The 15,547-nt window shown below is 33.8% G+C and overlaps 1 protein-coding gene across 9 annotated transcripts in view; it reads left to right on the forward strand.

Moving 5' to 3' along the window:
• TBCK (TBC1 domain containing kinase) overlaps positions 1–15,547 on the forward strand; it is a 228,105-nt gene that overhangs the window by 101,277 nt on the left and 111,281 nt on the right. For 8 of the 9 annotated variants that reach the window (XM_045056031.1, XM_023252881.2, XM_023252880.2 and 5 more), the window contains 2 exons: positions 147–230; positions 9,781–9,866. In XM_045056031.1, the coding sequence (XP_044911966.1) occupies positions 147–230; positions 9,781–9,866 (170 nt within the window). The remainder of the gene's footprint in view (positions 1–146; positions 231–9,780; positions 9,867–15,547) is intronic. The other variant, XM_023252882.2, reaches the window with a different exon arrangement.

Consider the following 15,547-nt stretch of genomic DNA (forward strand, 5'->3'; position numbering starts at 1 on the left):
GTTTCCCCCACCCTTAATTTTGTGTTCCCATCAATTGTTAACATGACTCTTGTTTAGTAGTAGATTCAAGGATTATGTGCTGAGTAACTGCTCATCATTTGCCTCATTAACTAATTTACCATATATCTTTGCCTATTCTTTCTTAGCCTTGGCTTATGCATGTATGTCTGCTTTTATTCCCAAATACCTGTATAACTTTTTCTTGAAAGACAACTCGCATGTAATACAAGGTAAGCAAATGTCTTTCCTTGTTTTTTTACAGAGAAAATACTTACGTCAAAGGATCAATACTCAATTAAATTTATGAATGTGACCCAATAAAATATGATGATAATCTATCACTAAAACCCATTAAGAGACCATTAGGTTTAGTCTTTCTACCAAATCCATAAAGAATTACAATATTGTTCTAATGACTACTGTAACCAAAGACAAGTATGTTTTATAGAAAGGAAGGTGCTTTTTGCTTTTAGATTAGTTAGTAAAGCCATATAACTTCAAGAGTCATGTAATGTCAACTTCTGAGAATTAATGAAGTTATGTATTGTAAGAGTGTATCTTTTATTAATTGAGATGTGTTCCATACTTATCTATAGTTTCCTTATTACCTTTATCAGTGATATTTATTATAGAATTGTCAGTATACTCTTTAAGATTCCAGCAATACCAAAATGAGTGGATTTAATAACACCTTGAATTATACTAAGAGATTTCAGACGCTATACAATGCAAATAATTTGTCAAATTGTGACCAAAACAAACTGAAAAGATTAAAGGTAGAAAATATGTAGGTGAGTATTTGTATATCACAAAACGTGATTTCTTAATCTTCAATTAAGTATAAGTAAGAAATAATGCTGTTATATTTTTAAACTAACATGAACCCATAATATTAATTTGTCTCTCATTAGAAGGGCCTGGAAATAATACTTTTCCAAATATATCAGGCTTCTATTAAAGCATAGTGCATAGCTAGATGCCTGTACTTTAAGAAAGATAAAGGTATTTGGAGAATCATCAAAAAAGCAATTAAAACAGAACTTATCAAATGCATTGGCTAGCTCTCAGAAGACCATATTAGAAAGCTTCTATCACACTGGGTTTTCTTTTGGTTCTGTATAGCTTCCTGTTTCAAAATACAGAAATGATTTAACTCTAAAAAGTTTCGTTTTTCTAGCAACTATTTCATAATACAGATGAATGGATGTGTTTTACATTGATAATGAATTTCCAGCTTGAAAAAGATGTGTTTTTATACTTTGTAGACTTCTTTAATACACTCTAAAAAGGCTTATACAAATAAATAAGATCTTGTTTCATATATAAAGAGAAACCATAGTGTACACAACATGAATTTGGAGGAACTAGTCAGAAAGGCCCCCAAATATCCTTAGTTTGTTAGATTAATCAGTAATGTATTTTAACATTTAATACTGTAATGAAAAGACTATACAATTATTTAAGGTATTTTTGTAAGTGTTAATTTTCTGTTATAATTTCTATAAATTTGTTTGAAATATTGAATTGGTAACTAATTTTAAAGCTTTTCAAAGCTATGATAAATGTTCTTTAATATTATGTAAATGTTTCATGTATATTTTCCCAGGAAACAACAGTCAGGGTGTTTATTTGTTCATTTTTTGTATTGACCATATATGTTACATAAGAAAGAAGCAGTCTCAATTAATTTAGTGTTCCAATAATTAATTGTTCTGCACTGACTCTGCCAGGCACTGCTAAAGGAATAGAAGTTCTTAGAGTTAGTAACATTCAGTCCTTTTCCAAGGGATTTCATAGCCCAATATAGGAAATAAATGTGAAAATAACTACTTATAAGTCAATGAAATCAATGTACATACTACTATATTAGCACAGAGGATGAAGTTGGGGAGGTTATTTTATGGTATGTTTATTTTTTTAAACTGTCTTCTTTTTAGTGGCAAAAAGAAGAGATAGCATGTCTAGAAAGGTTTCATTAAAGAGGGATATTTATGTATGAATTTGAAATCTGAGTAGAAGCTTGCTTGGTGAAAAGGGATATAGATATTCTTTAATTTTTTTAATACTTTTTTTTTTGAGAGAGAGAGAGAGAGAGAAGGAGGGAGGGAGGGAGGGAAGGAGGGAGAGGGAGCATGTGAGTGTGAGTGGGGGAGAGGCAGAGAGAGGCACACACAGAATCTGAAGCAGGCTCCAGGCTCTGAGCTGTCAGCACAGAGCTGACGCGGGGCTTGAACCCACAAGCTGAGAGATCATGACCTGAGCCAAAGTTGGATGCTTAACCGAGCCACCTAGGCAGCCCGGGAGAAAGATATTCTTAAGACAGAGAACATGTAAGAGAACTGCAGTAAAAAGTTCCAAAATGGGTTGAAAAAACAGTGAGTAGTAGAATGCCTGAATTCCAAAAGAGAGCTAAAGAAGGAGCTGAAACAGTATACTGATTATTGGTTACTAAATTTTATGGAAGAACAATGCTTTATTTTTCTTCCAAATGTTTATTTTAGGCTTGGAATTAGAAATATTCAGCTCTCAGTTTAGTGTTTTCCTTCTTGGTTTGTCCTCTCCTCCCCTTTTGTTAGATGGTATTTTAAGCTTTAAACTTCAAATTAACATTGATTTTTGATTGGCATAAGTAACACATGAACACTTTTTTCCCCACGAGTTTTGGAAAAGCCTTAGATCATATAAAGCCAATCAGTTCAATAGCTAATTGTAGAATTGCATATTCATTTAGTCATTTTATTGCCTCTACAGAAACCAAAAGTTTCTATATTCAGTAGCAACTTTAAATGTTATTTGGAAAAAATATTTGTGTCTATAATTATATACTAATAGACCTTGAAATATTTTTATTTAAAATTTTCTAATAAAATATAGTATTTACATATTCATCACAGTCTAAAATGCTTTGTCTCTTAAAGAAGAGAAAAGTTATCTAGTCAAGACATCCTGTTTTCCTTAATTGTATACCATATGATGTGTCCTATAACGTGTTACCTCTAGACATTTTTAAAAAGGTTAAAAATTTAATTACTTCTAGCCTAATGAGACATACTTTTTTTTTGGCACTATCAGATTATCCGCGGTGGTGTTACTATTGAGTTATAAAGTATCAACACAGGATTTTAAAAATAAAATACTGGTTAAACAACTCAGGGTTGGACCTCTAACTAAAGATTACTAAAATTTCTCTTAGATTCAGAACCTTAGAGTACCAGTTGGATTGAAAAAGGTGGAGGGATCTGAAAGGGATAGATTGGTTTGAGTTTCAGAGATATTGGAAAACAGGCTTATAACTCACTGGAAAGACATAATTTAGGCTATTGAAGAGAAAAAAAAGGCAGCTTGAGTCCAGTGAAGAGAGGCAGCCATTTAATCACTAAGAATGGGAACTCATCCTTTGTGGAAAACCTAACTATACTTTAATGTCATTTTGCATTTAAGAAGGGAATAACCCAGAAAACTGGCCTATAAACTTTTAAACTGTTCTTTGAAGTTATCCTGCTCTGTGTTGTTCACCAAAACAGCCATTGGAATTTTGCCACGATGTTAAACATTCTTGTACTATTTATAAAACTAAGGCATATTCATACTTAGACCAGTTGGAAGATGTGGTTGCTACACATCAGAAAGGGAAAGGAATACACAAATGCCATATAAACTTAGGAAATAAAACTGGGTGAAAATTTACCCAGTATTCTGTTTACCTGTAAGATGTTTCTAAATCCTTTGGGGGAAAGGATGTTATCTTCTTCTCTGTAATGTCTAACATTTAAAGTAGTGCAACACATAGCCACAGTGGCTATATAACTAAATTGGATATCTTTCATAGTTAAAAGGTACACTAAACTGCACCAGACACTGAGCCTAAGGCAGCAACTGGGACTCTCCCACGTAAACTTCGATGTATGGTCACACTGCACATAGACATTCAATAAGTTTTGGGGGAGAGAAGGAGGAAGGAAGATAGACTAAAGTCTGTTATGGTCTAAAAACAGGAGTATAATATAAATCTCCTTATATGTAACTACAGTATAAGTGTTATGCATTTAGGAAAATGGTGCATTTCTTATTTTGGGTTGAATGTACATCTTTGTCGTGGATGGCTTTAATGATAGGATATCAGGAGATAGTAGAAAATATATTGAGTATACAGCCTTGCCATTTTCAAGAGTGTCTTGCATCATGTGAGTAAAGACATTTTTTTTCTGAGACTGAAAATATTCTACCTTTACTAGAAATATGAAAACCATTAAGTGAGTTTGTAGATTTAGCAGAGCAGGGTACGTATGCAAAAAATAGCTGACAAATGTAGCCCTAAAAATTATCTTTCTCTTTTTTTTAACCCACCTCTTCCTTTATACACATAAAGGTTGATACTTGTTCTTGTGACTTTACGCAGTAAGCCAAATTTTACAAGTAGCAAACTTTGTAATGGGAGATCATCTAATTTGGGTTCATTGGCAGTGAAATAACTTTGACTTCTTTTGAGTGCTGTGAGTCAGAATGTCACCAAATAAATTCATTTGGGCACATTTTAGTTGACAAGAGTTTTATGACTCTTTGCAAATTTATCTATACTTAACCATCTTCAAGGTAAAACGAGCAGTGAAAATAACAAATAGTTACAGAACTGAGAATGTCGTTTTTGATAGGTGAGCAGAGGAAATCTTTTGCTTTAAATCTATCCCCTATCATCCTTCTTCTTTCCTTACCCTGGCTAAGAGAATGAAAGAAGAAAGACTAGTCAGAAAGGAAAAAATAAGAATATCCATGTGTGGAAACTTTCTGAAATTTCATCCTGTATCCATTTTATGAAATTGTTTTTGAAAACAAACATGACTTATTTATAAACAGCTGCACAAAAATATGATACAGTCATATGAAATCCTTACACTGTCATTTAAAAGTATGTAATAAATTAAGCTGTTTTAAAGGAGAGGTATAAGAATTTTTAATTTGGAGGGATTAAAAGGGAAAAGAATTTTATTTAATATGTCATTGCAAAAAATAAAAGGTATAAACACAAAGGTATACCATTATACACACAAAAAATTTATTAGACATGATTTGGGGCAGGAGTGCAACATGAATCTTCACTTGAAGTTTAAGGGGAATTTGTGTAAATATTTTGATTTTCATGTTAAAGAATAACATTTACCCTTACATACATCACCTATTAGTTAGGAAACACTATTTAGGGGGGGTTATATTATGGCTCTAGATGTATATCTTCATTATTAGAAATCACAATTAGAATGTTTATGAACATTATAAGAGTCAGCAGTAATATCCTTGAAATTCTTTGTTTCATTTTGACTACTGGTCTGTTTTTCTGTACTACCCTTAAATTCTCTGAGGTTGATTTCTAAATCAAAGGACATACGCACTTCAGATTTTTTTTAACTTACTCGGGAACTTTTAAGTGCATTTTTTTTTTTCTTTTGAGAGACAAAGAGAGACAGAGCACAGGTGGGGGAGGTACAGAGAGAGAAGGAGACATAGAATCCGAAGCAGGCTCCAGGCTCTGAGCTGTCAGCACAGAGCCCGACACAGGGCTCAAACCCACAAATTGTGAGATCATGACCTGAGCCGCAGTCGGACACCCAACCGACTGAGCCACCCAAGCGCCCCTTAAGTGCATTTTTTAAATAACTTGAAATATCACATAGTGCTGACTTCATCAGTTCTATCATATCCCACCTTTAAAGAAATTTTTCTAAATGTAACAAGCCATAGTATATCTCGTTCCAAAGCTTGTCCCGAGCAACCAGTTTGTGCCAACCTTATGACTTCTGTTTCTATATGAGATAATACATAGTACATAATAATATATAAACATGTATACATATTTATTTGTATGTATTTTATAAAAAAATACATATATATTTGAATTTTATACATATATATGCAGTTGTAACACATATCATAAATCCAGCTATTGGTATTTGGCAGAATGCAAGGAATATGTTTTCATGATGGATTAGGTTTCTTCAGCTGATCCTTAATTAACCAGGTAATACCACATAATAATTATCTTTTATCAGGTTCAGATAAGAATGATATTTAATAAACTGGAGCATATCTATGGAGAATTTCTTGAGGCACAGTTTTTCTGGTTTAAAATGAAATGTGCTTGGGGCATCTGGGTGGCTCGGTCGATTAAGCATCTGACTTTGGCTCAGGTCATGATCTCACAGTTCATAGGTTCAAGCCCTGTGTCAGGCTCTATGCTGACAGCTGGGAGCCTGAAGCCTGCTTCAGATTCTCTCTCTCTCTGCCCCTCACCCACTCATATTCCATCTCTCTCTCTCAAAAATAAACATTAAAAAATGTCTTTAATGAAATGTGCTTTTTAAAAGTTAATAGCTGTATGCTTTCATGAACATATTGTTGAATGCTTATGATTATTGGTATTGCATGCTTCTAGCTTCTGGGTAAACTAAGACTGTAAACATACTATTGCTAATTAGAAGTAGAAAAAAAAATTTAAAGTTAAACCTGGAAGTTCCCTGGGGTATTGGGGTCTGACCTGAGTTTTCACTTTAATCTGTAACTCTTGAAGCTCATGTGAATTATGCCTTTCTTGTTCTTAGAGGAAAAGATGAGACAGTGTGTAGATAGAATGAATGCTATTGGTATAGAATAAACATGAAATCAAGAAAAGTATTAATCAAATACCTATTCTTTACCTAGAAGCCATGGGTAGAAGTTCAAATTAGATCTGAAATTTGGCTTTATCATGGTATTGAATACAGCACTGCCTCATCTTTTCTTTGTGGCCCTTCTTGATGCTCCTCTTTGTAAAATATGTATCATTGATTATAGGTAAATAATTATAAAATTCATTAGAATTGGTCATTAGAAGGAGGGGTTTTTTTGTTTTTTTGTTTTTTTTTATTTTTATTTATATAGTGTAATATTAGTTTCAGGAGTAGAATTTAATGATTCATCAGTTACATATAATACCCAGCAGAAGCAAAGTTTTAATTGAGGAAAAGAGGGGAAGGCTTCTTATACTAAGAGATTATCAAGGATTTAGTAATATTTCTTGAAATATTAAAAATAAGGTACTTTAAGAACTAAAAAAATTCAGACATTATTTTTATAGGTTATTTTCACCCAATAATGGGTTTGAAAAATAGATCTGCTACTTTATGGAAGGAAGGAGTTGAAGTTAAGAGGAAACTTTCATTGAGTTATAGTCATTTTTTTTAAGGTATGGGAAGTACTTTATTTCATCATGTGACACCATATAACAGCCATGTTTATAGACACCTAATGACATGTAGATTTGTTTTTTGTTTTTTGGGGTTTTTTGGGGTTTTTGTTTTTTGTTCTTTTTTTTTTAACGTTTATTTATTTTTGAGACAGAGAGAGACAGAGCATGAATGCGGGAGGGTCAGAGACAGAGAGGGAGACACAGAATCTGAAACAGGCTCCAGGCTCTGCACTGTCAGCACAGAAGCTGACGCGGGGCTTGAACTCACGGACGTGAGATCATGACCTGGGCCGAAGTCGGACGCTTAACCGACTGAGGCACCCAGGCACCCCTGGGTTTTTGTTCTTAATGTTTACTTATTTATTTTGAGAGAGAAAGCATGCGTGGGGGAGGGGCAGAGAGAGAGAGAGGGAGAAGGAGAGAATCCCAAGCAAACTCCATGCTTTTAGTGCAGAGCTCAATTAGTGACTCAGACTCACAAAACATGATATCATGACCTGAGCTGAAATCAAGAGTCAGATGCTTAACTGACTGAGTCACCCAGGTACCCCACAGTGTAGATTTGAATAGTGGAGTGCTCAGAAATAGTAGTATTAGTGGTTCAAGTATTGACCTTTATTTGATAAAGGAAAACAGTTTTGATAATTAATTTACCAGAGTTTTAAAATGCAATTTTATATAGTTCTTGTTTTTTTAAAAGAACTACTGTTTTCTCCTTCCCTTCCCCCATGGTCTTCTGTTAAGTTTCTCAAGATCCACATATGAGTGAAAACATATGATATCAGGATGGACGGGGGGAGCGGGGGAAAGGGAAAATGGGTGATGGACATTAAGGAGGGCACTTGTTGGGATGAGCACTGGGTGTGCTCATTACGAACGTCTCATTCCAGCATCATACTGAATTCCTCAGCATCTTCCATATCATTTCCAGGGGAATCCCTAGGAAGTAGTGAATGTCTGTCTTCCTTCAGAAAGATACAGATAGTCTGAAATTTTTCTTACCACATTCTCCAGTATTCCTACAACTCACATTTTGTGCTCTTTTGAAATATGCTCCTTTTTGGCACAGCAGAAAAAAACATACCACGAGGTATCTGAAAACCTAAATTCTGAACCTGGCTATGTCATAAACTAGAGAAAAATCCTAAGTAGGTCATGAAATCTCCCCAGCCCTCTGTTATTAACTGGAAAAAATAATTCATATTCAGTCTTTTATTACCATTTATCTTCACAGTAACCATTAGATTTAAGTAAGGCAGCATTCTACTCATTTTATAGAGTTATTGTCATTTTAATCTCAAAAAGGGGGGAAGAAAGAAGTTGAACTCCTTAAAATATGTGTTAATTTTGTGTTTTTACTTAGTAAAAATATGGTTTACTTGCCCTTGAGTTGATCGTTGCCAGAATCCTGTTTAGGTTAGAACATAGTAAGTAAATTGACAAAATAGTAATTTGCTGAAATAATGGAAAAAATAAGGAAATATTCTTTATATTTCAACTGGACTTTCTGAATTACAATAGGATTAAAATCAACAACAGTATTTTTAATTGCCTACTGTGTGCCTGGTTTTTTTATGTTTATTTATTTATTTATTTATTTATTTATTTTGAGAGAGAGTGGGGGAGGGTCACAGAGAGAGGGAGAGAATCCCAAGCAGGCTCTACACTGTCACTGCTGAGCCTGATGTGGGGCTGTTTCCCATGAACCACAAGATCACGACCTGAACCAAAATGAAGAGTCTGAAGGTTAACCTGCTGAGCCACCCAGGTGCCCCCTGTGTGCCTATTTTCTGATTAACATTTGTTAATTCTTATTCCTAAATATGGCAAATAGGGAGCCTTAGATGGAAATAATTTAGAACTGGAACAAATGCCTATATCTGTATATATAAACAGATTTGAAGCATAATTATTGTACTCGTGATTGCTTATAAAGTGTTGTTCTTGGGGCACCTTGGTGACTCAGTGGGTTGAGCATCTGAGTCCTGATTTCAGCTCAGGTCATGCATGATTCCAGGGTCATGGGATGGAGTCCCATGTCAGACTCTGCACTGAGTGTAGAGCCTGCTTGATATTCTCCCTGTCTCCCCCTACCTCTCTACCGCACTCATGCTCTCTCTCTCTCTTTCCCTCTGCCCCTCTACCCCACTCATGCTCTCTCTCTCTTCCTCTAAAATAAAAAAAAATGTTTTTTAAGTGTTCGTCCTTATTTAAGTATCTCTTCCACTTCATGAATATACAATAAATCAAGGCAGATTTAATATTGCTAGAGAAAAATGTATGTTGAATTTAATAGGAAGACATTATGTATAATCTATGATTCAAGAAATGAACTGATAGTTTAGAAGGCAGAAAATAAGTTGTGCCATAGCTTTTTGGTATGTTTAATAATTAGCAGGAACTGATTAAAGTAATAAAACAGAAAATTACCTATTAAAGTATATTTTCTTCCTAGAGAATTTAAATATCATTCAAAATGTAAATAAAGCTGTAATTTATATGAATTTAGTGTCTTTGAAGTATTGTGTAAAAATGATGATTGTTTTATATTGTCATTTCAGAGTATCTGACTGTGTTCTCTCAGATGATTGCTTTCCATGATCCAGAGCTGAGCAATCATCTCAATGAGATTGGATTTATTCCAGATGTAAGTACTTGGTACATTAATAGAACATGAGGTAAAAAATAAAGCAGAAATTAGCACAAAAGAGTACTGTTTTTAAAGTTGTGTTGTCATAAGAAGTCCTTATGTCTAAACTAAGTACTGCTACTAATTGCAGCCTTCTGTTGTAAAGTTTCAGTGATTACCTTCCATATTCTCACTTTAAGTAAAGGGAAAGTATCTTATTTTTTTTGGCACTATCGAGTTGTTTTGAAAAATCCTTTAGTGTGAGTGTTGTATTAAACTGCCGTAAGGGTTTTCACTTGGATTTTATGATATTCAGGCTGCTTTTGAAGAAGTAGGAAATTTGAACTTCAGTGAGTTTTTAAGTAGCTGCTTCTGTGTTTTTCTTCATATATTAACCTAAGAAGCTTTGCCAGATTTTGGCTTACTTCATTAGCTTCTTAATAGTCCATGTCAACCCAGAAGTCAGAATTGACTCTTAAAGTTTAGCCATGGTGTAGCTTAACCTATTACTCATCTGTGGTGTGGGACATGGAATCAAACCTCTTTAAATAGTCTTTTGGAGTATAGTATCATAGGTTTTTATAAACCTCAAAAAAAAAAAAAAACTTCTAAGATAGAGATCTCTTTATTCCATCTTAACTTTCTTTGTTTCCTGATCATACATTTCCCCTTGAGGCTTATATTCAGGGACGAGTATATTGATGTTAAGATTAGAGGTGAAAAATGTTTATATTGGCACATTCAACTAATGTATTTAAAGTGTTAACAATAATACTTATGGTATAAATTCTTGCAGAGTGCTTTGAAGTTTAAAAATATTTTCGTAAACATTATTTCATTTGATTCTCAAAACAAACCTGCAAGGCGAATGAAGCAGATAATTTCAGCATTTAGTTGATAAGAAATACAGTGTTTGAGAAGATAACAAAACTAATTAGTCACAGAACTAAAATTTTACCTTACATCATTTGACAAGCCTCTGCCCCTAGTCTGGTTTATCTTCCTTTGGGAGAATAGAGACTAAAACATAGATATACTTACTCCTAGTTCATTGCTCTTTGTATTGTGCTATATATAACTGTGATGTGATCAGGCCTATGGCAGCCATTCTTAACATTTACGGTGTCATTTGCTTCTAGGTTTCTGGAGTAATAATACCTTTTATTTGAGTGTATGGTTTATTCAATGAGCCCTCCAAGAGAGAACATATACCAATGATAAAACAGACAAAATAAGGACAAGCCCTATAATTATATGGAGATAAAAGACCTTATAAAAAATTAACCAGTATACATAGTATCATATTAAGTATTCATTTTATATAACCCCACCTTTCTTGTTTCACGTTTGGGAGATATAAGACAAAACTACATTAAATATTATGGCTGGAGATGAAGAAATTATAGAAGAGCTGACTGCTGAGTTGGTAATATTTGAGGGAAAAAATACTAATGGTTAAGACACAGACTAAAAGAAGGGATAATTATTTTCAAAGACCTCTCTTGAAAGCACCTAATTGTGCTCAGTAGTAAGCAGAAAATGACATTGGTTCAGGCAGTGTTGTAGATTGACAAAAAACATTTATGCAGAAAAATATGTATGGAATTACAAAGAAAGCCTGATTAAAGTTTTAGACATACTATAAATATAGACAATATTAAGAAAGGACTCACAAAAAAAGAATATATAATTTATATTTGCTTTAATTAGGAAAATTGAACTTTAAATGAGTATGGTCTGAGGAAGGTGAGCAAAAAACATTGTTAAAACGTAATATGAACATATATTATGTACTTACTGTGTGCCAAGCACCGTTCCATCCTATTTAAACTACTCATCTAATCCTCACTAGTTTATAAATGTAATTAAACAATGACTATTTAATATTTATACATAAAGTCAATTTAGGAAAGGCAAATAGCCAAATGGGAATAAAATGTTAGCCAACAATAATATCAAAGATAAGAGCAGGTGAGAACTCAGCTTAAAAGTATTATAATGTTTTTGCCTTATAGGAGAGGAAAATAAATATACTCGTTATATATTAAGTCAGTGATCTTTTCAGATCTGGGATGTGATTTCACTTTATGTAAAAGCTAATAACTGAGCCTGGTACATTTCATGGGTGGTGGCAAGAAACTCAAGACTCCTGGGTCAGAGACAAGGGACATTGTTACTCATAGCACAGCAAGCAGCAGGAGCATTAGCATATTTGTGTTGGTTTTCTAACCATACATACATTTTCTAATATGTTTGTATGAAAACAGCCTTGGAAAATATAATCCAGAACAAAGGACAGCCAGTGTTTCCACTCACAAGAAATGCAGAAGTAGAGAATGCATATTAAAATTTTAATGATAATCACTAAGAGAATAGAAAAAGAATGTATAACTTCAAACCAATTTGGGGGGAGGCAAAGAAAAGTCAACCAATCCTGTGAAAAATAGAAAGACCATAGAAGGAATATAAATTAATTAGATTGCCTAATAAAGGAATTGTTCAGATATTTTAAAACATCCTTCTATATGCTATTTATAAGAGATAAAAATTTATGGCTATTGGTCAAAAAAGGAGATAAAAAACATAAGTCAGGCACATATTAACCAAAAGAATACTAATGCAGTGATATTAATATAAACTACTAAAACAAAAAACACAAAACAGACCCACCCATAAATAGATTTTGACAGAGATGCCTCTATAAATCAATTAGAAAAGAATGAATTATTGAATAAATGGACCTGATACAGTTGGGTAACTATATGGAGGGAAGGTGGGAATCAAAGCTGACCTCACACCATATGTAAAAATAAGTTCTAGATTGACTAAAAGACCTAAATATGGAGTGTCATATTTATTATTTACACCTAGGAAGGAATTTTTACAGAAGTTACAGAAAGTATAAAACATAATATTTAAAAAAGAGAAAATTAGAATTGAGGAATGGTGGTACAAAGTAGCTTTCCATTCTACTGATAATGTATTTTTTTTTATTTTAATACTTTCCAAAGCAGTTGTCACAAAGTGTTATTATCTGTTAAATAGTATCTTAACTCTGAGTGGAGAGTACATTGGTGTTTGTTAAATGCACTGCTACATGGGGTGAGTTAATTATTCAATAATTCAATAATTTATATATGATATCTTTGATTTATGCTTCCCTCTTTATTATGACCCCATCTTAGTGGGGCATTTTTGTGTAATTTCTTACAAAAACTCCTTAATACTAGTATTTTTTTTTTTTGAAATTTTTTTTTTCAACGTTTTTTATTTATTTTTGGGACAGGGAGAGACAGAGCATGAACGGGGGAGGGGCAGAGAGAGAGGGAGACACAGAATCGGAAACAGGCTCCAGGCTCTGAGCCATCAGCCCAGAGCCTGACGCGGGGCTCGAACTCACGGACCGCGAGATCGTGACCTGGCTGAAGTCGGACGCTTAACCGACTGCGCCACCCAGGCGCCCCAATACTAGTATTTTAATGAAGTAATATGGATTTATACATGTACTGTGATTAACCTTAGGAGATATTCATAAGTCATGTGGGATGAGGGACAGTTTCTTGTATGATGAGAATATCTAGTACCTGGCAAATGCTGAGCCTCACTGGCCCCCAGCCACTGATTGCCTGTAGTAATCCCCTAATCATGGTGACAATTAAATGCTTGCATGTATTTCTGAAAAATGATTCTGCATATATTTCCAAACACCCTCCAAAGCATGGTTCTTTCACTATTGGGAATCCTGGGGTAAACAAAGAGAAACGAGGGAAAGAGAATATAGCTTAACCTGGAGAAAATTTGCTTTTCTGCAACTATTTTCTTGTCTCAGAGAATAAGCAAAATGAAAGGTATTTAACAAAGTTAAGATGTTAACAGATGATTGTTTTTTGATCTCTTATCTTGTTCTTTGTTTTGTTGTATTTTGTTGGCCTGTTTCTCAAGTCTGTAGATAATATCAAAATGTTAAGACTGTTTTTAAATTTAATTTTGAAAACAGATTTGATATTTTTAATGTAGAGATTGTTGACAGTGAAGACTGGTGGAAGGTGTGTGATTGAAATGGAGAATTTTTCTAACATTTTTCTTTATTAATTGATAGAGTTCTATTAACAAACTAATTTTTAGTTATTTTTCATTAGTTTGTACAGCATTTTTGTTTTTTGGGTTTTTTTTTTTTTTCCCTTGACTTACTGTCTTCGGTTTTCCACCTTTAAAATAATTGCTTTGGTGACTTTCTGCACCTCTAATAATAGAGGTGAAGTTCATCAAGGGCAAGGGTGGGCACTTTTGTAATAATATCCCAAACTGAGTTGCCCGCTCAATAACTAATCCTATCAAAAGAAGCCCTCATTAATCTTCTGTCATTGAAATGCAGGCTCCCATTGCAGAAAAGACTGTGATTTCTGGCTTCTTGCCATTTGCTGTGGGTCACAGAACTCTGAATATTGAGCACTGCTGGAGCTTGAATAGTTAGGAATAGTGTGCACTGATGTGATGCTTAGATTATGTACGTCGTGGTGGTTACGTGATTTACATATAAATAGGGTAAGTAATGTGTATTTGGCAAAATCGGGGTAGGGTGATTTTTATCATTTTTTCTTGGTGTATGTTTCTGCTTCTGAAAATATACCAGGCTTTTGAAATGAGAACAGGAAAGTATGTTTCTTCGTTCTTAAGGAAACTATTTTTCTGAAACACTATGAATAGCATTCAGCTTGCAAATTATGAAAAGTTGTCAGGTGGCCATTAGTAGAAATGATAAGGGCTGTATCTCAGTCCTATATGTGCCTTTTGAACCTACTGTCACTGCTAAAGATAAAGCTAACAAATTCGGTGATAAGCAAGTATGCTGGCCAAACCATTGTCATTTCACTGCTTATACAGTCTTAATGGATGCTTATACAGCTACTGATTTTCTCCTTCCTTTTCAAAATTTATATCCAACTGAGTTTATACTAACAGAAAGTGTAAAAGGATTGTTAGAAATATTTATTTATTTGTTTATTTGTTTTGTCTGTTCACTTATTCCGGGTCTCCATATTGTTAGTGTTACAGAAAGAAATTTAAATTCTAATCTAAAGCAGAGACTGCTGGTAATGAGCTTTTTAGATTTTATCAAGATGTGGTTACAGGATAAATTAGGGAAGTGCACCTTATTTAGAATTTCCTGTAACAAGAGTCCCCACTGACCTGCTCTAGTCCATCTGCAAAATGCTAGCCTGTGTCCTTTTGTCTGGCTAGTGCTATAATGTCCACAATATTAGTTTTAGCCCTATTCTACTGACCTTGGATTCATTAAGGCTGAATACAATGGCTTATTGAGCTATCTTTCTCCCAATAGAGCTTAACTACCTTTCAGAAATGGCCCACATCTTAGAATCAAAGACTTATTAATTTCACAGGCAATGATAAAGTTATATTTTGGTGCCTTCTTGCTAAGAACACATACACACAAGTTAAATATCCAGCAAGCTTCTCTATTTAGTAAATCCTCACTTGAATCTCCCCCAACTCTGTTCCCAATCTAATGTATCCTTACACTGGTTGAAAGACAAGTGAAAGGAGGTGTAGTATTAATACACTGGTTTTCAAACTTTCTAGTCTTGAGACCTCTTTAAGGAACAAAGATATCAAAGAGTTTTTATCTATGTTGGTTACATATATAAATATTTAAAGACATTTAAAAAATATTTATGTAT

This window comes from Felis catus, chromosome B1, assembly GCF_018350175.1.
Source record: "Felis catus isolate Fca126 chromosome B1, F.catus_Fca126_mat1.0, whole genome shotgun sequence".
NCBI lineage: Eukaryota > Metazoa > Chordata > Mammalia > Carnivora > Felidae > Felis > Felis catus.